This window comes from Numenius arquata, chromosome 12 (assembly GCF_964106895.1).
Source record: "Numenius arquata chromosome 12, bNumArq3.hap1.1, whole genome shotgun sequence".
Classification (NCBI taxonomy): Eukaryota; Metazoa; Chordata; class Aves; order Charadriiformes; family Scolopacidae; genus Numenius; species Numenius arquata.
The window spans coordinates 39,390,765-39,414,527 of record NC_133587.1 but is presented as its reverse complement, the minus strand read 5'-3'; the positions used below and the strand labels follow the sequence as shown (position 1 = coordinate 39,414,527).

The following is a 23,763-nucleotide window of genomic DNA, read 5'->3' as shown; positions in this document are numbered from 1 at the left end:
AGTAGCTAACTCTTGGTACAATCTTTGTCACAAAATGGCAAGATATTGCTGAACTTACAGTTTTCTTAATTGCATTAGCTGTAGAAAGTAATTTCTTATTCACCAAAGACAAGACTATTCAGTGAACTCTGATCTGGGTTGAATTAATTTCAATATAATTCACAAGTTTAGGAGTTACATAGACTCCTCTATTCCGCCAAATTCAGCGGTTATCTTACATTTTACATAGCTGTGCTTTTTACCTCATGCCCAATTAGACTTAGAATTATTACCTTAAAAAAATACTCTTAAGATGGTTCTGTATAGACTTACCCCATCTGTTATTTTAACAGCCATTGAATATTTTTTTCCAATAAATCTTTCTTTTATTTTATGTTGTTCATAATATTTAGAAACAAATTGGAATTATGTCAAGAGAATACCGGCTAATGTTGAATAACTGAACTATTGCTCTTTGCTCCCATTATCTAGACTGTTTCTTTTCCAAGTCAAGCGTTAGTTTTGCCAGTAATTGTTTTTCCATCAAGGCATCATGTTTCTGTAACTTCAGAATCATCTATTCACCTACTTTTTTACAAATTAGAATTCTTCAGATTTTTGGTGACACTTTCAGAAGAAAGCTACTCAGCAAATTCTGGTGTAAAGCAAATTTAAAAGCATTAAAAAACATTAGTCTATAATGCATAGAGGCAAGTATAAGACAGCAAGTCAAGTTATATCTGTTAAAGAAAGAAATATAAACAAACAGAATCTATCAAAAAATCCTAAAAAAAAAAGGAAGATATTAAAATACTAACCATGATTTATTTCGTTTTCTTCTTCATCCATTGGATTGATATGTGTTCTAGGCCAATACTCCAGAAGTGCCTGTAGCAGAAGCCCTCCAAGGTTTACTGTCAAGACACAGTGAGATAGAACTTCAGTTACGTAAAAACCATTGGCATCATAATATTCTACATTTAATCCACAGCTGAAAACTTTCCCAAAAGTGTGAGTAGTTCTATTCCCAAATTAATCTATTTATGGGCACAGAAATCTGCTCATCACCAAGCTACAAGTTACAATCTCTCCGAAAAAGCTGATCAGCACTGTTGGATCACTCCCCTGCTGTAAGATTCTCTAGATTAGGTAATAATTCCAAGTTTAGGAATATTACTTTTTTTCCTTTTGCTTCTTGAAGGTTTTAAAGCAAGTTAAACAGAAAAGCTGAACATAACTGAAATGTTTCAGAAAAAAGTAAACATTCTTATTGGAGAATTCCCTGCAGAATTTAGTTTCAAGAAACTAAGCCCTAAAATCCAACCAGCTACTTGTGTATGTGGCACTGGAATACTTTAAAACATAAATACTGGAATTTATTCTGCTTTTTTGTCTCAATAAACCACTAATATTAGTTAAAACTTACATTTTGGATCAGAACCATCTGGACTGCTAAATCCAGCATCCTTTGCTGAAACCCAGGCTGCAAAGCAGTCACTTTCATCCAAAGTAATTGTCAACATCTGTTGGAAAAAGACCACCAGGAAGAGGAATGGAATAGTTGTTTTGTATTAAACAAGTCTATAAATTTATTTTGTTCATACTTAACTGGGAATATAAACCAAAGAATTTCTAAACGCATGATAGCACACTTTGTTTGCCAAACTGTATTAATTCATATTTGGTATTGGTGGGTTTAAACTGACCATACCATGAGGAAAAAAAAATTAATCTATTTTTCAGATTATTGAGAACTGAGGTAAAATTCGCTGATTTGCTTCAAATAAATCTAACCCATCAGATAAACGATGATCATTCTTCAAAACTTATAACACAATAAAACCTTTGTGAACAAACAGTGTATGAAAATATATGAGATATGACATTAGAACAACAGATTTAGGAGTTGTATCTCACCCCAGTTTTCAAGTCTACTGAGAACCAGTTTGGCACATACACCATTTTAAATCTCTTCTTAATTTCTTCTTCAAAGTCTACTTTCCCAAGGTCTTCAACTTTACATGCCTGTACGCCAAAAGAAAGACATAAGTTTTTAATTCCGAGTACTGAGTCAAATTAACACCTCAAATCTTTTACTTGACTTTCATATACACTTGGAATAATTAAAACTTTTTCTCCATGAGTACTGTTGACCAGAAACACACAAGTTAAAGGTTCTAATTTTTCTCAAAAAACCAAACAATGGTTTAGGTGGTAAGTAAATTTTATTTATTATTTATTTCTGAGGTAATGGCATCAAGCATGTAGAGAGGTATGGAAGTATTACTTCACATTAATATAAAACATTTTCCCTATCGCTGAGCAGATAGTTGTCTTCTAGTGCCCTCTGCCACTCTTCTCCTCATCAAGAGCAGTATTTCAGTACAATTCTGCAACACCAATATTTATTGCAAGTCTAGCAGCTCAGCTGCTGCAACGGGAACAGCAGTGAGTGAATTTGTGTGCAGATTCTTTTTTCCTGTTAAAGTTTATCTATCTGTTTTATTTTATGCCTTTATTTTTAAAGTTCCTCGAGTAATTCTGTTAACATCCCAACTCTTGTAATCCACTTGCAGAGTCATCCTGAAACCTGGAATACATGCTTTGAGCAAACTAAGGATTGTAACTTTGCAAGACTTATTTCCTCAAAACGCAGGAAAAGTTACAAGAAGCAAAGACTGAAGGGTGTAACTACAAGCAAGAAAATCTCCCTCTCTTCTTCCAGCATCCTCAATAAAGCATCTCAGCTTTAGAGGACCGTGATCCTACATATAAGATGACACTTTGACCTGTCAAGTAACCCCATCTCTACAGTGAATATGTATTTAAATTTATCTAAGAGATGCTTCTGAAACCCCTACCAACAAAAGAGAAGAAGAATTGAATGAAGGTACAAACTAACACTAACATTTGTCTTTGGTCCCGAGATCTAATACTGTACTTAAATATACATCAACTGTAAACAAAAGAAAGAAAAGCTATTCACTTTTCCACAGAAAATTTTTAGTACAAATTTACATTCTCTAACTTAACTCCCTTCTTTCTTACTTTAATCAGCAACTCAGTAAGTCAGCTGGGCGTGCTTTACTTCATTACTGAATCTTGGCTGGAGCACTGCATAGTTCAAGATGAAGAAAAGATTTTGAATTTCAAAATGGATTTTGCAAGAGAAGAAATTGCTGACCATCTCGCTGATCTGGGATTCCAGTCCTTTCTCTCTGCACTCTTCTCCCTCTCCTCTGACCAATCATTGGGTAAAGCAAGATAAAGAAATGCCAAGCCAAGTCTCTCTCTTCTCACAGGAGCAAGTAACATGAGGTGGGATCCGTGCCTCCTCCTGCTAACTTTCCTTCCAGTCCTGCCTCCCTTTGCTTTTTTTGCCAGCAATGAGTTCGCACTCCCAGATGGCTCCGCAGACTCCCAGTCAGCACACACGTGTGGGATCCGTGGGTTTGCAGCAGGACCTGAAGCACAGGTTTCCCTTTTGCAGCCTAAGCTTTCTTACGCTATTCCATACCGCACTGGGCAGACAGGCCCAGGGGCCTCCAAAAGCCCTCTTCAAAAAAAAAAAAAAAACCCAATCCAAACCAACATTACTATTTCCAGGAGAGAATTCAAGGGTCTGAATTTCAGATGAGAGAAAATGTCACTACCCAACCTCACGTCAGGCAAAGGTGCAGAAAAGCTCAGAGATGCCCCTCCCCTTTCAAAACCAATTTTTGTATTATGTTTTGGGACAGAAAGATGACTTACTTTCTGCCATAGGACTAAAAAAATACATGTAAAGAAAGGTACAAAATAATTAATCATCCAATAGTAAATGTTTAATCCAAAATTATATACTTACCTTCAAGACATCCCAGTATGCCACATTATTATTTGTGTCTTTGGTTAATATGTGCCTCTTGTCGTTAAGAATGTGGCACTGAATAATACTAGCACCCCCTAGCAAATAAACAAGAATTAAAGTCACTACAGTGATTTTTCTAATATTACATTAAATTAAAACTGTATAACACGTGTGTGATTGTTCTTTGGTTTCACTTTTTGATGTTAAGACTTGGATATCACTAACACTAGATAGATGATAACCACACTGTCTTTGTTTTGGTTGAAATCACAGTATCAAGTACCTAAAAACTTGAGCCAGTCTTAAAGATGTACCATTTCTGCTAATGATAACAGATTTTATAAGGTATATAAAGGTTACCTTTTATAACTTGGTCAGGCTGTGTACACAGGGGTGGTATAGGGTTGGTACAATCATTATCATAATCTCCAGATGCTCTAAAATTATGAATTCCCTTCAAGGTCTACAGAAAGAAACAAAATAATGACACACTCATAACAATCTATAAACTTTGCTTTTTATCTGCGAGCAGCAACTGCCAGTTCATGCTGTTATTTTGATGTTGACCATCCAGTTCTGAGTAAGATAATCTATTTCTAAAAGCAGCATAAAGAGATAGCAAAGGAAGTAATTAAAAGCTTAATGTCTTTTGATCAATTTCAATATCAGTATTTTATGATTTTTTCTTTTGAAAGAAAGCTTACAGATCATAGCAAGTCACAGTCAAATTGCAAGCAACAGCCCAACAGTTCCCACATTAAGGCTGCAGATCCCATGGCTACTTAATTGAATTCAGAGAGTGTAAAATATATCACTTACCCACTTATTGACAGAGGATTTAGTTGTTGCAACCCAAAGTGCTGGAGGAGGATCAGCTGATCTATCAAGTTCCATCTAAATAATGAAACCACAGATATTTTCAGGCACGCTTAACTTAATTTTTCTTTATTTAATTAATTTTTTTTCTGTATAGACCTGCTCCCTTACATGGATGTATGTCAGAAGCAGCACTACTTTCAGTTTACTAAAGAAATATGAAGTTAAGTAAAAGATAACTAAGTTACGATTTTTGAAACTCCAGAGAATTTGTTTCAAATATTTAACAAATAAATTCTGGACATGGACAATAGTAGATGCAATGCGTCTAAAGAGCCAGTATTTAAAGCTGCAAATACTTCACATGGCTAAAATGAGAATACAAGAAGTTCTGTACTAATTAAAAAGCAGAACGTTGTATGTTTCACTCTGCTGGTACATTCCTTGGACAATAACGAATCATCGTAGCAAAGATACTAGAGACCTCTTCTGATCTTTGTACAGCTGACCGTGGCTTTCATTTTCCAGTTTGAACAGAAATTTCTCAGATTCTGACTTTTTCAAAACTAAATCAATATATCCATGGATTTATCTGAACATATTAAATCAAAAGAGTTCACTCACAATGAAAGCCAGACTGCTTATATACTGGTATCTGTTTCATTTGCACACTCCTTATACACCTACGCGTTCCAAGAGCATAAATATTGCTGCTAAGAAACACCTAATTTTGTCTAAAGCCTTGGTAATGCCAGCTTAGTTTCTTAAAACGGTACTAGAGTCTGGTAAAAAAATTTTAATGTCTGAAGCATTTTCAATCTCAGTTATATTCAAATTTGCACATTTTAAGTAGCTGCCAGGCATTTATCTTCTTCAGACGATTGAGTTTATTTAGGAGACAAACCCAATATACTGAAGATGTGGTGTAGTAAATACTTGTTACCCAATACGCGTTCTTCTATGACCTTATACCTCAAATCACTATTTCAGTAGACAACATGCAATACAATTACACTTCTATACTGTGAGGGTGACAAAGCACCAGTACAGGTTGACCAGAGAGGCTGCAAAGCCTCCATCCTTGGAGATATTCAAAAGCTGTCCGGACATGGTCCTGAGCAACCAGCTCTAGGTGGTCCTGCTTGAGCAGGTGAGTTGGACCAGATGACCTCCAGAGACTATTTCCAACCTCAACTATTCCATGATTCAACTCAATTACCTTAAGAACGGGTGCCTTTTCTTCACAGATAAGCACACGGATATCAGGATTTCGTAAATCTGTACAATAAATCTTCCTGTCTCTTCCTCCTGAATAAACATGAGTGAAGGCTTCATTGACCTGCAGAGCCCAAACACCTTCATCGTGGACCCGATATGTGGCTATACATCTCTGCTGCCCAAGGGACCACAGGCGGATAGTCCCATCAGAGCTGCCTGAAAGACACTGAGCAACAACCACCATACTTAAATCAAGCAGGTATTTAAGTCTTTCAAAATAATTTTTTCCATAAAGAGCTTTCATAATTCTTATGGTTATATTTTTCCATTAAGACAGTGTTAAACGAAGACTGGCAGTTAACAACTCTACTCATAATTTCCAGACCTTTCATGTAAACCACCCCCTCCATACCTTGATGGACCTATAATAAAACAGAGCTTTCACCCACCAGCCTCCCTCCCTGAATCATTTACTATCTATGAAATACTTGTTAAGCTACCTTCTGTAATCTATAATATAAAATAATTGTATTTAAAAAGACTAATGACACTTCTGCTTTCTGTAAAACAGCTTTGTCTCACGTTAAAGCACATACCTGGGTGCCATCTCTGTTCAACAACAAAGCTTTTACATTGTCCGTGTGCCCTTTGAGTTTCATTAGTTTTGCACAAGTTCTCGGATCCCACACCCTCAGAACCTACAAAAGCAGACATCGGATAACTGACATTAACATCATTCTTCCCACCAATGCATTTACTTTACAGGAAATTAAAGTCTTTCCAAATAAACCGACCCTTATTCCAAACACAGAGATATCCATCATCAAAAACATTCATTAGAACAAGATAGACTTAACTAGATCTTATGCACCTCAAATAATCAGATGTGATTTTCTTCATTTAATTTTAATTTTATTTGTTCAGGCTCTTTCTGTTTTCTTAAGAAATTCAAGAATGGAAGTGACTGGAAACAAGATAGTGTGATGTGGGTTAGAGAAAAAAAAGAAGATTCTGTGAGTCTTCTCAGATGCTTCATTGATGTATCCTATTTTCATCTTTATATTGACTTGGAAATAAAATTCTCTCAAGATTAGATTAGGCAAAAAAAAAATCCCAACAACTCACAGCGGACTTTAGGGTGTTTCACCTTCCTTTACAAGAAAGAGCATGGGCTATGTCTTGGGAAGACTTGAACTTCATTAGCTCACCTCCTTTTCCAGCTCCTGCAGGGGTCTTACAAATTGCTGGCACCACTTCTTTCTTACCTGTGGCAACTATTTCATTTTTTATAATCATCTGAGTAATGTGCCCCCAAAATCAGAGCTCTTGTGGTGAAATGTAGTGATCTCTGACAGAGAGAGGGTTACACAAGATGATCTGATTGTCTCTCCTGTGTATTAAAGCTATATGGATATACACACATCTTCAGACTGAGGCAGGTATTTGTATCCTACTCTTAAACTCCCTGCTTCAAAAAAACAAGTGTTTACCCTCGCTATTAAAAACAAAAGCTGCTACAGAAATGCCACTGAAAATTAATAATATTGTCTCTTTATACTAAACTCTAAACTGAAGTGGGATGAGCCTTACCAGATTTTCGCTTACCTTTTCAGTGGACCCTGACACAATAACTGTTCCCATCTGATTCATTGCGAGGCTGTAGATGGAGTCTTTGTTCCCACTCAGGGAAGAAGCTATTTTGAAATAAAATTTACATTTTCATTTTAATGCTGTCATTTGAAAAACATATTCACTCAAAAACGGTATTTTAGGGTATTTTAATACCTTTGGTCCATGAAAATAGTGCCAGTCTACTCTGTATATAGAATGACTTTTAAAAATAAGAAACACAATAGATAGCATAGCGCTAGGAAAACTCCATCCCAATTCTTAATCTACTACTGCATAAAAACAAAATACCCCTCAGGCTTATGGTCATTACAATCCTGGTGCCCCTTTGGCACTGCAGTTCAGTGCCAGGGCCATCAAGGTACTCATGCTCTTCTCAACTGCTTTATTAGAGAATGGTACTTCCGTTTGATCTGATAATACATAGCATGGCTTAGATGGGTATACTCTCCACTGGGTTAAAAACTGGCTGGAGGGCCGGGCCCAGAGAGTTGTGGTGAATGGGGTGAAGTCCAGTTGGTGACCGGTCACGAGTGGTGTCCCACAGGGCTCGGTACTGGGGCCGGTTCTCTTCAACATCTTTATCAATGATCTGGACGAGGGGATTGAATGCATCCTCAGCAAATTTGCAGATGACACTAAGTTGGGTGGCAGTGTTGATCTGCTGGAGGGTAGAGAGGCTTTGCAGAGGGATCTGGGCAGGCTGGATGGATGGGCTGAGACCAATGGGATGAGGTTCAACAAGGCCAAGTGCCGGGTCCTGCACTTGGGTCACAACAACCCCAGGCAGCGCTACAGGCTTGGGGCAGAGTGGCTGGAGAGCTGCCTGGCAGAAAAGGACCTGGGGGTGTTGGTCGACTGTCGGCTGAACATGAGCCAGCAGTGTGCCCAGGTGGCCAAAAAGGCCAACAGCATCCTGGCCTGTATCAGGAATAGCGTGGTGAGTAGGACCCGAGAAGTGATCATCCCCCTGTACTCGGCACTGGTGAGACCCCACCTCGAGTACTGTGTCCAGTTTTGGGCCCCCTACCACAAGAAGGACATTGAGGTGCTGGAGCAGGTCCAGAGAAGGGCAACGAAGCTGGTGAGGGGTCTGGAGAATAAGTCTTACGAGGAGAGGCTGAGGGAGCTGGGGTTGTTCAGTCTGGGGAAGAGGAGACTGAGGGGAGACCTTATCGCTCTCTACAACTCCCTGAAAGGAGGCTGTAGAGAGGCGGGGGTCGGTCTCTTCTCCCAAGTTACAGATGATAGGACAAGGGGCAATGGCTTCAAGTTACGCCAGGGGAGGTTCAGGTTAGATATTAGGAAATATTTCTTTACTGAAAGGGTTGTCAGGCATTGGAATGGGCTGCCCAGGAAAGTGGTTGAGGCACCATCCCTGGAGGTATTCAAGAGAGGAGTTGACATGGTGCTCAGGGATATGGATTAGTGTTGGGTGGTGTTTTGTGTGTGTTTTTTTGTTTGGTTTTTTTGTTGGGTTTGGTGGTTGGTGTTTTTTTTTTTTGTTTTGTTTTGGTTTTGTGTTTGGTTTTTTTTTTGTTTGTTTGTTTGTTTAATCGGTTGGACTAGATGATCTTAAAAGGTCCCTTCCAACCTAGGTGATTCTGTGATTCTGTGATTTGGATTTAAGCACAGGGAGTTTATTCCAAGCCAAGTAGCAGCAAAATTCTACATTATATATTAAAGGCTCTTCTCATAGCTCAGCGGAGATGCATTACTGAAGTTACACTGCAGTGCTGAAATGTGTTACTTGAGCACGGATGCTATCTCCGTGTTTGGGAAAACCATATGGCAACTCCCCAGCATCACACCTACCATCGGAGTTGAGGAATTCTGTACCACCCAGCCTAACCTACTTTTGGACAAATTAAAGTACCAATCGCTCAACTGGGAAAAGCACAGACACAGCAAATTAAAATCATCTATTCAGAGAGCACCATTAGGCACTTCATCAAGCCTCAAAACCATACGATCAGTAAGCCAAAAAGGCTGAGAATAGCAACAAACCACGCTGCCAGCAAAAATGTGACACTTTATATAATGATTTATGTATATTATGGAAATAAGGTTCGAACACACTATTTGTGACCCAATATCATAAACGTTTTGTCACAGTGGAACAATTACACAGCTTTACTTCAGGGTCATCTTAACCACTACCTATAGCTATCCAAATGTAAAGTTTCAAATGAAATCTATTATTTGTAACCGTAATAAAGTGACAGTTTTCCACTGTCCCCACAGAACAGTTGAAGGCAAAAAGCAGAACTGAAGGCTCTTGAAGGTTAGCACACTGCTCAGCAGTCATCATCATTTATAAAAGGATAACGTAGAGAGTTACCACATGCTGGACATCAGAAATGGAAGAGAGAATCTTAAGTCTACAGAAGCAAAATTTATGCCAGAACAAAAGCAAAGCTCAATTCCACTCTCTTCTGGAAGGGACTACCTCTCAAAAGCAAAATCTCTCCACTTAATTTAAATTACGGCTATGCTGACTGAGAGACTTTTTTAAAAACAGGCTCCTTTTTAATGTTGGCTTGTGCACATTGCTTCCCTGTAATCAGACAGGAAATTAATGCACAACAACCACCTTCGTTTGCACTCTGAAAAAATCCAATACTGTTTGAAAGGACTGAGGAAAAACAGCTTCTTTAAGGACATATACTGTGTTTTTTCCAACAGAAACGCTGTTAGGTGGGAGCACTAGAAACAAAAACAACTCCCCTGCTTCGCTTCCTCCCCCTTATGAAGCATTACTGTTCTAACTCTAGAAATGCAAATTTATTTCTGTCATCTTAGAGGTAATGCCTCCGCTTCTGTTTGATCTTGGGCTTAAAACAAGTATCAGCTCCTCAGTACACCCCATCTCCCAGTTATAATTCACTCGAACCATTTAGGTTCTGTATCACTGTCGCGGTGTTCAAGAAATCCTTCCCCCGCCTCCTAACAGAGTTTTCCTGTGAGCCAGTGAATAAATTCTTCCTTCAAAAAAATCCCCATTCAACAAGAAGATAGCATAACTTACAGTTATCAGCAAAGTTTAGTGATAAAATGATTCTATTTTCAGTGAAAGAAAACTTCTGGGAAACGTAAGGTAAACCTATTTAGTTATGTGCAGTCATTGCCATCCCAATGCTAGCCTGCAGTCCAACACAGCTCACTAGAGGCCATCCCTCTTCCGAAGGCTACACAGACCTGTCAGCATAAGGCTGTATGTGAATTAAAAGGTCCTGCAGACAGAACAAATACAAAACTGACAGCTCTGCCCACCAGATGCACCTTTAGTTTGAGAAGATCCCAAACCCACAAAATTAACAAACCTTTCAGAATTAGCCAAAACAGTAAGTCAAAAAAACCACACCAAAACAACTTTATGCCTGCCTCTTATTTACAGAATCACGTATTCCTGAAATTTCTTAGAAGTCTGTTGTGCCAATTCAAATTTTAGTTTTGCAGATTTTTCCTCAGTCATTCCCAACCTAGGAACGAGGAAGCAAGTAGTCTTATTTAGAAAATTGAGGTGTGGCAGCGTACCAAGATGGTATGTTCTCTCCTAGTGCATCTGAGACTCTGCTACTGTTTAAACATATATCAAACACTCAGGATAAAATGAAAGAGATCAGTCACTTTGTAGGTGGGCTGGAAAAATACTGTCCAAGCAGCAAAACACTCTGTGGTCAAACTAAACCTCTTTCTGAAAAAAATATATTGTAAAATAGCCAATACAAACCAGGATGCTGATGATCCAGATTTACATTATTCACTCGAGCAATTAAATCTAACTGAACTCGAAGGCTGGTGTCGTACTTCCCAGAAAAGAAACTTAACTAGTTCTCTCCTGACTATTCAGAGAAAGCCGTGTTGGAATTGCTCTGTGGGGAAAGATGTCACTGTTTAATTCAATGTCTTTATTGCGATAGAGAACTGCGACACACAGGATGATGACACTAAGGATTAACTCTGATAAGTAGAATCTACAGACAGTTTCCCCTTGTGTTCTAGCAGCTAACTAGTGAGTCAGATCTCACCAATATGCTATCCTTACGTGTAACTAGTGCTTAGTATTACTTCACATTTTTTAAACCTAAGTTTATCTAGCAACTTTATTCTTCTGACAGATTTGATAAGTGTACCTAGTTCTGCTTTAGGAGCTGTACCACACTTTTTGCAGCGTCTATATGAACAACACAACCCTCAAAAAACAACCAGATTATAATACACAGAAAACGCACTAACAAATAACCTAAGGGAAAATTTCTGTAACGGGTTAGCTGAGGAGCACAAAGCTTCTGAAACTAAAGCTCTATCAAGCTGCAGAGAATACCAGCACATTACGTTTCAGGAGAAAGCCTTCAAAAGAGACCTGTCCTCTATTCTAAACGCCGTGACTGTTGGCTGCTCTAGACTTTCAGCTATTACATAATTCAACAAATGGACCAAGTACAGACTAAAACCACTTTAAAATTTCCTGCACATTTGTTATTTACACAGAAACCAGTACCCATCCTCTTCAATGGGTCTCAGATTATGCTATTCAATAAAATGCATAGTATTTGCCTCCCCTCCCTGGGTACCTACTTGTTACGGTGTTATTTGAGGCAGTCAGTGCTGTTAAAGTATTTACATCCCAGAGGAATATCTGTCTGTCCAGCCCGGCAGATGCTACCAGTTCTTTATCTTTTGCATATGCTAAGGCTTTCACATAATCCTACAATAAAGTAAATATAACAACATGAATCAGCAACATTATGCATTTGAAGTCTAGATCTTAATATTTAAGCGATCGTCAGTGATAACATACAGTATTTACAGATAATGTTTTTCACCTTATGTGTCCTTAGTGTTGACATGCAAAATCCCTTATGTGCATTCCACACTTTAACAGTAGTATCTGAAGAAGCAGATATCACTAAAGTAGAAAGAATAAAGAGAAAACTTTAATAGCTTATATTTTACTTTAGAGCATATTCATACTACTCTTTCATTTTCTTTTCAAAAAGATTAAAAGAATCACATCTAAACACATTTAAATTTTTCGCTAAAACACCTGCTTATGTTATTTACCAAATTTACAATACACATCACAGAAATTCATTTTACTTGCTAAGAAAAGATAGAAAATAATTAAAGGGGTAGATAATATACTTTTATATACAATTTCTGAACACTATAGTTTCCAAACATTTCAGTACTTACATGTTTTACCATTACAGCAGAGCACAATATCATTTACCCAATCTGTGTGGTGTTCCATAGATGCTATATAAGGGTCTTGCTGCAAATAAAGAAAAAAGTTTATAAGATCTCTTCACAAATGGAAAAGATTGTGACTATCAGATGCTGTTGTAACATTTTCTTCAACCTTCAAACGGACCAAAAGTTGCCTAAGGTAGAGTTGCTTGAAATCACTATTCCAGAACTTTTTTGTGAAAGAGCTATACAGCTATGTAAGGTACCACAGATCAGTTTTCAGTGGAATTCCTGTACATTTTAAACTCACAGTCTCATTTTGTATGTAATTTCACCGTAAAGTGTGTGGTTTTGCATCACAGAAAAACTTATAACCAAACCAAGAGGGACCACCAAGCTAATGTTATTTCTGCATATATGGAATTGGACTTGTTCTGCTGTGGAGAACAGAACAATCAAAGCACAACACAAGAATCTCTCAGGATCTCTCCAAGTCATGAACTTCATGAAGTTTTATACTCTGCACCTTTCACATGGAAGCCCTGGTTTCCAGTAATCTGCTTGTGTTCTTAACACTGGTCTTTTTTTTCAGTGGGATCCATACACCAATATACTCTGGGGGTCACCCACCTGGAAAGTAGCTTGTTGGAAAAGGACTTGGGGCTTCTGGTGGACACCAAGATGAACATGAGCCAGTAATGTTCCCTTGCGACAAAAAGTCAATGGTATCCTGCGCAGCATCAGGCAAAGCATGGCCACCAGCTTGAGGTAGGTGACCATTCACCTCTGCTTAGCACTGGTGAGGACACATGTGGAACACGAGGTCCAGTTCTGGTCTCCCCAGTACAAGGGACACATGGACATACCGGAGAGAGTCCAGTAAAGGGCCGTGAAAATTATTAAGGGACTGGAGCACCTCTCCTTAAAGAAAGGCTGAGAGGGCTGTTGGAGAAGACGTGGTTTGTGGGGGCTGCTCATCAATGTCTATACATACCTGAAGGGAGAGTGTGAGAAAGGGAGAGCCAGGCTCTTTCTAGGGGTGCCAGTGGCTGGAACAGAGTCCATGGGCACAAACTGAAACATGGGAGGATCCCTCTGAACATCAGGAAACAACTTTTCTACTCTGAGGGTGACAAAGCACCGGCACAGGTTACCCAGGAAGGTTGTGGAGTCTCCATCCCTGGAAATATTCAAAAGCTGCCTGGACATAGTCCCGAGTAAACAGCTCTAGGTGACCCTGCTTGAGCAGGGGGGCTAGACCAAATGACCTCCAGAGGTCCCTTCGAACCTCAACTATCCTGTGATTCTGTGATTACTAATTTAGTTGTCTCTCCTCCACACAACATAGTCTTTTAATAAACTTTTAGTTATTAGATTAAACACAATGGTGAAAGTAAGCGAACTAACAGAGTCTGATCAATGCTTCCTTTTTTCTTCAAAGATAAGTCATCATCTCCCCTTTGTTGTTAAGAGTCTCCCAAAATGTCATAATATACAAAATACTCATTGAACAAAGTAAAAAATCCATCAAAATGTACATTCATAACCAACAGAAGATACACAATTCCAGTGACTGTATTTATGTCTCCTTTATCACTGAAAATGGCATAATTCTATATTTAACTATTTTCTCTCAGCTGTGACTAGTTCTTTGGAGAATAAGCCCAAACATAGGTTTGTAAAATCCCACATATTTTGTTACAATACGAGCAACATCAAAATGCTTTTCCTATCATAATAATCGGCAGCTGTTAAAAAAAAAAAAGCATCAGATGTATACTTGTAGGCAGCTTACTAGCATGATAACTTGGAAAAATGAAGGTTGAGACACAGGAATCCTCTCTCGACTTACCTTGTGCTGATTGACGCTCCATATCCTTATAATAGAGTCTCGGCCTGCTGTGAAGAGTCTATTTAATGCTGGATCCAGCTGAAGTGCATTTACCCCATTTCGGTTATACTTCTCCACTTCATCTCTAATCACATAGGAGACCTGAAATACATTTGCACAAATCCAATTATGGTATTAAGATATTGGCTTGGCCATAAAATGCTACCATCTAATTTCATTTTTGTGAGATTCTCAGGTAGAAAATATTAAGAGCTTTACAAGCATTAAATAAGCCTGTCAGTTTGAGAGTTATCAACACCACCTCAGTAACTCCCCCCTCCAGCCTCGAAAAGGGGAAGAATCATACAGAGGATGTCAGCAGCACTAGAACTGGAGCCCAAAGGATTATTTAATCATTCAACTCAAGCGTAGATCCAGAGGATCCTTAGTTCAATTCCCTGCTCTGCACAGATATTCTGGGTGATCCCAGGCAACACACTGAATTTGTGTCTCAGTTCTAAGTAGGTTTCATTGTTTCTGTCTGGGATGACAGCATTTCCCAGCCTCACAAGGGAGAGGATATGGTCACTATGGATTACAAAGCACTGAAGGACTGCAGATACAAATTCTAGCTATTTCAGGTGTCGCTATTATTTTGAAACCGATTTTTTAAAAAACTACCTACTTTCTAACATAATAAGCAGTACAAATATTTACTGCTCTTTGAGATAAATTATTCCTTTAGTTTCTCTCCTGTATTTGACAGTACTATGTGTATAGGTTATTTCATTGTTTTGTTCAGAAACACTAAAAGGAGATTTAAGGAGACATACTGCAAAGGCTAGAGCACTCTCCATTATTATGTTCAATAAAGATGATTATAAGGCACTGCAGTTTCTTCAGTTACCCCATTCACACTGTACTGCATCTCTCCTGATCACAGGGTTTACACGGGGCTTATGCATTACTATGAGGAAAGCCCTCACGATGCTGACAGCTACGTTCCTTCCCAGATTGTGTAAAATATAATCAGAACAACAAGGTAAAATTTTGGCTTGGTATAATCCAATCCGCCCACAGCAGGAATCATTTGTGTACATAAGTACCAGTGTTTTGAAAATGCTTTCAAGGAGTAGTCTTAGGCTAGAGATCTGAAAGTAATTTTTCACTCCAATAACTCCATTATGGCAGTATAAAGAAAATGTTTTCCAGATCAGATCTCACTTACACAAAATAAAACCAACACATTAAACAAAATGTTCACTGGTCTTTATCACTGAAGAAATATTTTCCGGCATCTCAGATTGTATACCACAAAAAGTCCATTTGGTGAATGTGGGCAACACCTCAGCTGAATTATCTTGTCCCAGTGTAGCATCGTAAGAAAACTGATGCTTCTAGAAAGCACACATCCAGTCCCATTCTCCGTTTTAGAAATGGCTGCAACAGCTCTATAGACCAACACCAGACGATCAAAATTAAGAGCCCTCTGAATCCTTCTGCCCTAATACTCTCCGTTACCATCCCACAAGTCCACTTACTACATTGATTACGTTATGCCCCAATGCTCCTAAAGCACTTCTTGCTCACAGCCTTTGATAGCCACTCACAGTCCTTGCAGAGTCACAGCTTTACCTCCCAATTTCAGACTGTGTCCTAATTTCCAACACTCTCTGCTTCTCTCACCCATTCCAGACTCACCCATAATATTCTTGCTATCCATGCTCAAGTCTCCACCTACACACAGCTTCAGAGTCGTTACTGGGAAAAGACACCATCAATCACGCAGAGTAGTGTTATGTTAAAACACTTCAAATACTTCAAGTATTTCTTTTTTTTTTTAAATACAGAGAGCAAGATGTATGTGCAACTCCTCACCTGGGCTTAATCACCTACATCGCTAGAAGACCCACACAGACTATTTGAGTAAAAGAATGATACAAACAAAGTCAAGGTCTAATGTGATACAAAACATAAAGCAAAGGGATTGACATTAAATTCACACTGCCTTCAAACACTTTGAATAAAGCCAATGAAAATATTCAGTTAAAAATACTAACTGTGAACAGGTAAGACACAAATTAAAGGATTTCAAAACCTGCAGGTCAGTAGACCGAATATGATGTTAGTTACTATGGAGAACAATCTCTTCCTGAAATAGTGTCAGACACAAGATCAGCAGGGGCCCTGCTCTTGCTTCTCCAAACCGATACCACGATATTTTTTGACAAACCCTCAATTTTTGGATTTGTTCTTCTTCTGTCAGTCACCTCGCATATTTGTTATATTTTCAGGTATAATATAGAGTTCTTTATTCCATTAATAAATAAGACAGTCAAACTCTGTTAGCCACCCAGTCATTTTAAGGAGCTTTTTGCTCATACTAGTGTTACTTTTTTAATTTACATGAGTTCAAGAAAAGAGCAGCCATAAATAACTGTCTTGAAAATGAAAAAAAGCAAATAGTGGTTTAGTCTAGTAAATAAGGTACTTTTCATATATGATCAATACTTTCACAGGACTGTGGAAATCGAGACTTGTATTTCTATGTTAATCTTGACAGAATTAAAGTAGTTTCATAATTTCTTAAAATGCAATGGATAAAATATTTTTGTGCTAAAACAAAGAACAAAATGTTGTTCTTAACACAGAATCTAGCAGTGAAAAAAGCTCAAAGAGATTAGATGTAGTAAAATAATTTTAACTTCTTTCTATAATGGAATTTGCGTAACTTAAATTTCCCTCTAGAAGACCTTGAAACTGTGGCTGTCAACTCAGCTGGGCGCTGTTTTTCCCCATCGTTCAAAGACACGACCAGGGAAGTCGGGCAACCATTTCCCACTATCGCCAGTACTGAAATATTCAAATGAAGGTCAAATTTAATTTGCCCTTTATTCCTTTTAATAACTTCCACACATGAATTTAATCAAACATTTCTAGGCAAGTATTGTTTACATTTTAAGAGAACCGAGACAAAGAGAGGAATTCTACTGTTTCAGGGTTAATGAGTCTGTGGTAGATCTAAGAGCGAATGCTAGATCTTGGTACCAGTTCAGCGTTAAGTAAAACATCATCCTTCTTTCTTCCTGTGGGAAACTTGACAAAGTAACCCTGCTGAACCAACTGAACTAAAAAAAAAAAAGAAAGATTAGAATCTTACGTCTTACTGTTTAATTTTTCTTGGTGTAAATACATGACAGTTTCAATGGAAAAAAAAGATGGCAAAACAACAAAAATTTAACACAAAGTTACCCAGCAGTGATTGTTGCTGTTCATAGAATTCAGTTACTCTTGTCTCTCAGACCCACAATTCTACAAAGTTTTATTTTCCATCCACAAAAGGAATAGTATACTTATCCTGAGAAACCGTCTTAAAAATATAAGAGCAAGAAGAAGAAATCCGCATTGTATAAAGAATAGGTAATTGCAGTTTTCTGCATGTGATGGGAAGAAACTGTGACAACCATTTTTCAATGATAAAAGTGATTCTAATCCAAATTAAGCACGTGGTCCTTAAATATATACTTTTTTTTTTTAAATTTCTAATACTAAAAGCACACGGGTGAGAAAATTAAGATGAACAAAAATGATTTTGTGGTCAGCAAGTTTACTGGATACCACACCAACATTTCAAATGATTACTGCTATTTACGCCCTTAGCTAAGGACACGATAAACCACTTCTCGTGAACAGAATAGGAACGGAAAATGACGACTACAAAAATGATGACAAAAAACAGACTCTCCAACTTTCACTGGAGGCCTAATAACATCCTAGTAACTGTCAGTTGCTTACACTGGAATTACTTTATAAATCTCTTTCCTCATCCAAAACAAACAAACAAAAAAGCTAAATGGTCAACTCTTGCAAACCAGTCTTTGAGACCGAAATAAACATTTTATATATTAAAAAAGCTAGAACAAGACACACAGAGTATGTCGCTGAACTAAAAGTAACCTCACAAGATATCTGCTGTATGCCACATGGAGCAACTTACAAAGAGAAAAGTAACATCAGAAGCATCCAGGCTTGTATTAAAATACATTAATTATATATTAACACAGAGGGACAAATTAAGGGTTCCACAAAATCAGTTGGAAGGGTGTCGAAATGCCTCTCAACAGAAGGAATTTAAAATGGATCAATAACAGCAACAGCAACTTGATTTAAAAGACCTGACACCGGTGTAAGCATGGTGGGCAGCAGGCAAGTTCACTAAACTCAAACATTCTCTAAGGCGAACAGAGGAAGACTGCTGGTAACCCGCGTGTGGTCCTCCATTATATTCTTATTTTTGGGAAAAAAGGTCAGAAAGTTCTTTGTTTGTTTTTTAAATTTGAGTGCCACTGAGTACAGAAATATAAGAACTCTTGAGTAAATATAGTAATTATACAAACAAATACAAAAATATAAAGTATGTGTATACAGACAAACATATCTAAACAATGTAAAAGCATCAGGCTTTTGGCTGAGAAGAAATTGCTGTGATAAAATTCAACTCTGACCCACAGCCTACACATCTTTATCGCTGCAGATAAGGTATGGCGTTCTGCCTGGAGAGGACCGTGGAGGCCACCAGGAAGTTACGACTCTTGAGGACCAAGTGGCTTTCGCTTCAACCAGGCAGGTTGAGAGCAAGTTACTACTTCATTCATTGGGTCGATTCACAAAGTCAGCTGCAAACCACAAAGCAAATGACAACTATGATATAGATCATAGTCATTTTATTGCCATGATGATCTGGGAGGGGCAAGATTTGTGGGATATAAAGTATTTTAATAACATCCAAGGCCTTTTACATTTATGCTGCTGTAGCTTTTATAAACTCCCATAACAAATAAGAACCTTTCACTGCAGCAGTGCACAAACATTACAAGGTGATGGACCTTCATTATAAAGAATTTATGGGATTCAGTACCCTAAGTGGATCAAGACTAATCATTTTAATGACTACCTAAGAGCTTTAGAAATAAAGCTACTGTCAACAGATACGTTTCAGCACACAAAGCCAAGTGAATTTCTTACATGATGTGCCTCCTTCGTGGATGAGTGCATCATCTGAACTGAAATCTTGTTGCACTACATATCTTATAACAGATTTTGTCTTAATAGATGGGTAGAATCTGCTTTAAAAAATACCCCCATGCCAACATAGTGGAGGAAACAGTGAACAGCCGAGCTCTGATGGCACTCATTCCTTCTTTGTAAGTAGAGAAAAAATTCTAAGACACAAATGCTATTGTGAATAATTCAAAACCTGGTATTTTTCAAAATCACTGAAAGGATTCCATGACATTGGACATAAATTGCACCCAAAAAATGGAAGGAGCAGCAGTCAACCTCCAAGAAAAAATAAAAATCTTAATATCTCGGCAGGGCAGATGTATCCCTTAAAATAAGTTTATAAATTACAAATTCAAATATCAGTATGCTTTTATTAGGCGCTTCAGGCCCTAGAATAAAAGTAATGGAAGGCATTAAGAAGTTCATTTTAACCTTTTACAATGGTAAATCAACTTACTGGCTATTTGTATGCTTAAGTATTATATGTATAACAACTGTATAAAAGTATTTAGAAATTATATTTATTATATATAAAATATAAGAGTATATATGATATCTAATAAGTTACAGCATACAAAATCTAGTGCTCTTTTAATAAATGGTACAATGAAAAAAATCAGAAGCTGAAATATTTTCTAAATGTAAAGGTTTGTTTCTACTTGCTATCATAATGCAGTATTAGCGCGTAAATATGACAACATCAATGCAAAAAGATCTTCTGGTTCTGCACAAGACTTAAAGACAAAAAGGACTTAAAATTCATTCAATAATTTTATGAGAAAGATGCTGATCCAAAACACTTATGGCAAAATTCCCATGTTCTGTCAATAGGTTTTGAGCGCGGGGGTGAATTTATTCTTGCCAGGTAGCAAGTTTGCGACAGCAGTTCCAGTGCAGCCCCTCCCTCAAGGGCAGCTACTTTAAGCCACCTGCTGAAAAGTGGCTTTATCGTGGCTTAATTCACAGGAACATATCTGAAAGCTACAGCATATGGCCAACTGTTTCTCATCACCCAGCAGGGTGTGACACACCTCTGCGTCCCCTTTCCCTTCCCCAAGCAGACAACCTCACTACTGCAGCCTTCAGACACGCACAGCTGAGCTTAAGAAACCCCGATAGTCTGCCACTGGACATTTCAAACACCTGACTTACATTTAAATAATTAAACTTACCTTTTTTTTAATGCGTGGAATTTGAGGCCTAAAAAAATCTATTCTGATTTAACCCTTAGAAACATACAATTATATGCAGAAGCACCCTAAACCGACTTTTTTGGATGGTTCTGCTTACCAGTAAAACAGGTGCATCCAAGATAATAATAGCTCCAATTTCCATAAACTTCAACCAGCTCTCCTGCCGTGTAAGGAATCAAGTTCCTCCGTGCCCGAGAGGTATTTTTTTTCAAAAAGCTTCTTCCCTTAGCCTCAGAGGTTTGGGAGAAATTTCTTCCTTCCCCCTCCCCCTCCCCCCAAAAAAAAAAAAAAAAGGTTGATGTAGCAGCACCCTAAATGCTCAGCCATTGGGAAGCAAAACAAATTATTAGTGGTTTTAACTTTCCATCAGTGGCCAATGGATACAACGGCCCCTTAGAATTCCATTACATGAACAAAATACTGTTTCTAACCAAGCAGGTGAAATAATAAAAGTGCAAGAAAATACCTAGCTTCTACTTGAGGCTTTATATGTGCTTACGATATAACAAAAGTTATTCTCTGCAGAACTTGACTTAAAATGTACTGGCTGAGACGCAGATCAGTGTAGCAGTACATGAAGTGGGGGAAAAAAATAATCATGTAACACAGTGAAAGCAGAAAAGACGACATCATAAACCAGCACAAACCCACCTGTAAATACAAGCTTTTGAGCTAAGTAACATTTGGACAAAGAATGTAATAGTAAAAAAGGAAACAATGTACTCTTTGATGTATGTTGCTGTCAGGGAAATAATACTTCAGAAAGAAATAGGACTACATCAAAGAAATATCTAGTTACCATAAAATCCCTCTCCTTAGAGAACAACCTGCAACAACTTGTTTATGGCACAGGCACTGAAGTCAATAAAGGAATATTGTATTTTGGGTTCTTTGTATTTTAACGAATGTCTGAGGGTTTTTTGGTAGGGCAAAGGAATTCTTTATACAGTACTGACTGAGTGCATACTTTAACCATGAAAAACACTAAAGGCTATAAAGAAGTACACGTTTCCTCTGTGTGATAAAATGCAAAAGATGTGTTCAAAAACCAAACCCACCACTGTTTGGAAGGATCCTAATGTTATTTCAGGTTTAATCAATATTCCATAGAACAGTTTGGGTTGGAAGGGTCCTTTAAAGTCACTTAGTCCAACTCCCCTGCAACGAGCAGGAACATCTTCAACTAGATCAGGTTGCTCAGAGCCCTGTCCAACCTGACCTTGAGTTTTTCCAGGGATGGAGCACCTACCAGCTCTCTGGGCAACCTGGGCCAGTGTTTCACCACCCTCAGCGTAAAAAATTTCTTCCTTAAATCTAGTCTGAATCTTATCTCTTGTAGTTTAAAACCATTACCCCTCATCCTATCACTACACTCTCTGATAAAGAGTCCTTCCTCATCTCTCCTGTAGGCCCCCTTTAGGTACTGGAAGGCCATTATAAAGTCTCCCCAGAGCCTTCTCTTCTCCAGGCTGAACAACTCCAACTTGCTCAGCTTGTTCTCACAAGAGAGGTGCTCAAGACCTCAGATCATTTCGTTTGATCGCAGTGGACAGATACAGCTGAAACCTTCGCTAGCCACTAGAGGTAGGCAGCTTTACACATTGATAAAGCATTAAATCTTTTCCACAGTGAAAGCTGTAAAAAAAGTGCTGCTAGTATCACAAGCAAGAACATTAGAAGTTGAGAACCATAATAAAACCTTTTTAATGACTTTTAATGACTTTTTACACACATTTCAGTAATTCCCGTCGCCTGCCAAGGCTACAGCAATGTACTCATAGCTACATACGAGCCCACACCACCAGGTCTGATTGTCTCGCAGGTGAATTGAGAAAGTTTACACCCACCAGACTGCGCAGACCATGGTCCTCCTTTAAGGAACACTGACCTGAGCTGGAAAGGGCCGATGGGCAGGGTGGTTGAACTCTGCCTCCTCCGGGCTGGGGAACCTGATGGTTTGGGAGCGAGCAGCACCTCTTCCCCCTTGGCCAGCTGAGGCCAGCCACTAGCCCCCTCCCGGATGTTAGTGGAGATGGGGGAGCACCATTAGGGGGTAAGAGAGTTCTCCCCTTCATAGAATCGTCTAGGTTGGAAGGGATCTTTCAGATCATCGCTAAACCATGTCCCTCAGCACCACATCTACCCATCTTTTAAACACCTCCAGGGATGGCGATTCCACCGCTTCCCTCGGTGGCCTGTTCCAATGCTCGATAACCCTTTCGGTGAAGAAATTTCTCCTAATATCCACTCTAAACTCCCCGTGGCGCAACATGAGACCGTTTCATCTTGTCCTACCGCCTGTCACTTGGGAGCAGAGCCCGACCCCTTCACCTCAGTGTCGTTGGGAAAGGGAAGGAGGCGACCGCGTTGCCATAGAGACCCCCAGTCACTGTCCCTCCCCCAGCTGAGCGCCGCTGCTGCCACAGCACCTCAGAGCCGGGCGGCAGCGTCCCGGTGGGGAGCCCTACCTGCCCCGGCACCCTCCCGCCGCTCCCCTCCACCTGCCCGCCGCCCGCTGACCTCACCCCCGCCACCGCCCCTCTCCTGGGCCGCGCTCGGCCGCGCTCCGCCTCGCTGCCGCGACCCGTCCCCGTCCTCCTCGTCGTCGCCCTCCTCCTTCTGCCGGGCCAGGCCGCACCACAGCCCGGCCACCCCCCTCACCGGGCCCGGCCTCGCCCCTCACCTGCACTTTCCGCCGCCCCGCCGTGTTCTGCCGATGATGCGCCGCCATCTTGCATGTTGACACTCTGATGTCATTTCCGAGGAGGGCGAGCCGGGGCCCCGGAAGTCCCGCCCCCCTCCCTTTCCTCCTCTCCCAGCCCGTGCAGCCGGGCGGGGTGGGGGCGGTCGCCGCACGAGGCGTTGCGATGGGAACGGCCGGGGGCGGGGCCGGATGAGAGGCGGGGCGGGGCCAGGCCAGCGTTCCCGCACTGCCCCCGCCTTCCGCCATTTTCTCCTCAGGGAGGGTTCTGGCTTTGTTACAGCCCCTT

At 39.4% G+C, this 23,763-nt stretch overlaps 1 protein-coding gene across 4 annotated transcripts in view; it reads right to left on the bottom strand.

Annotated features, from left to right (window-relative positions):
* The window catches only part of WDR48 (WD repeat domain 48), a 29,290-nt gene extending 5,756 nt beyond the window's left edge, over positions 1–23,534 (bottom strand). The window contains exons 1-14 of one of the 4 annotated variants that reach the window (XM_074156933.1): positions 23,457–23,534; positions 14,538–14,678; positions 12,692–12,770; positions 12,322–12,404; positions 12,074–12,203; positions 7,469–7,557; positions 6,460–6,561; positions 5,865–6,089; positions 4,649–4,723; positions 4,190–4,292; positions 3,827–3,924; positions 1,897–2,004; positions 1,406–1,502; positions 798–893 (exon numbers count right to left, since the gene is read on the bottom strand). In XM_074156933.1, the coding sequence (XP_074013034.1) occupies positions 798–893; positions 1,406–1,502; positions 1,897–2,004; positions 3,827–3,924; positions 4,190–4,292; positions 4,649–4,723; positions 5,865–6,089; positions 6,460–6,561; positions 7,469–7,557; positions 12,074–12,203; positions 12,322–12,404; positions 12,692–12,770; positions 14,538–14,678; positions 23,457–23,504 (1,474 nt within the window). In that variant the 5' untranslated portion in view covers positions 23,505–23,534. Of the gene's footprint in view, positions 1–797; positions 894–1,405; positions 1,503–1,896; positions 2,005–3,826; positions 3,925–4,189; positions 4,293–4,648; positions 4,724–5,864; positions 6,090–6,459; positions 6,562–7,468; positions 7,558–12,073; positions 12,204–12,321; positions 12,405–12,691; positions 12,771–14,537; positions 14,679–23,456 lie in introns of those variants that run through there. The other 3 variants (XM_074156934.1, XM_074156935.1, XM_074156936.1) reach the window with 3 other exon arrangements.
* Between the last annotated feature and the right edge of the window lie 229 nt (positions 23,535–23,763).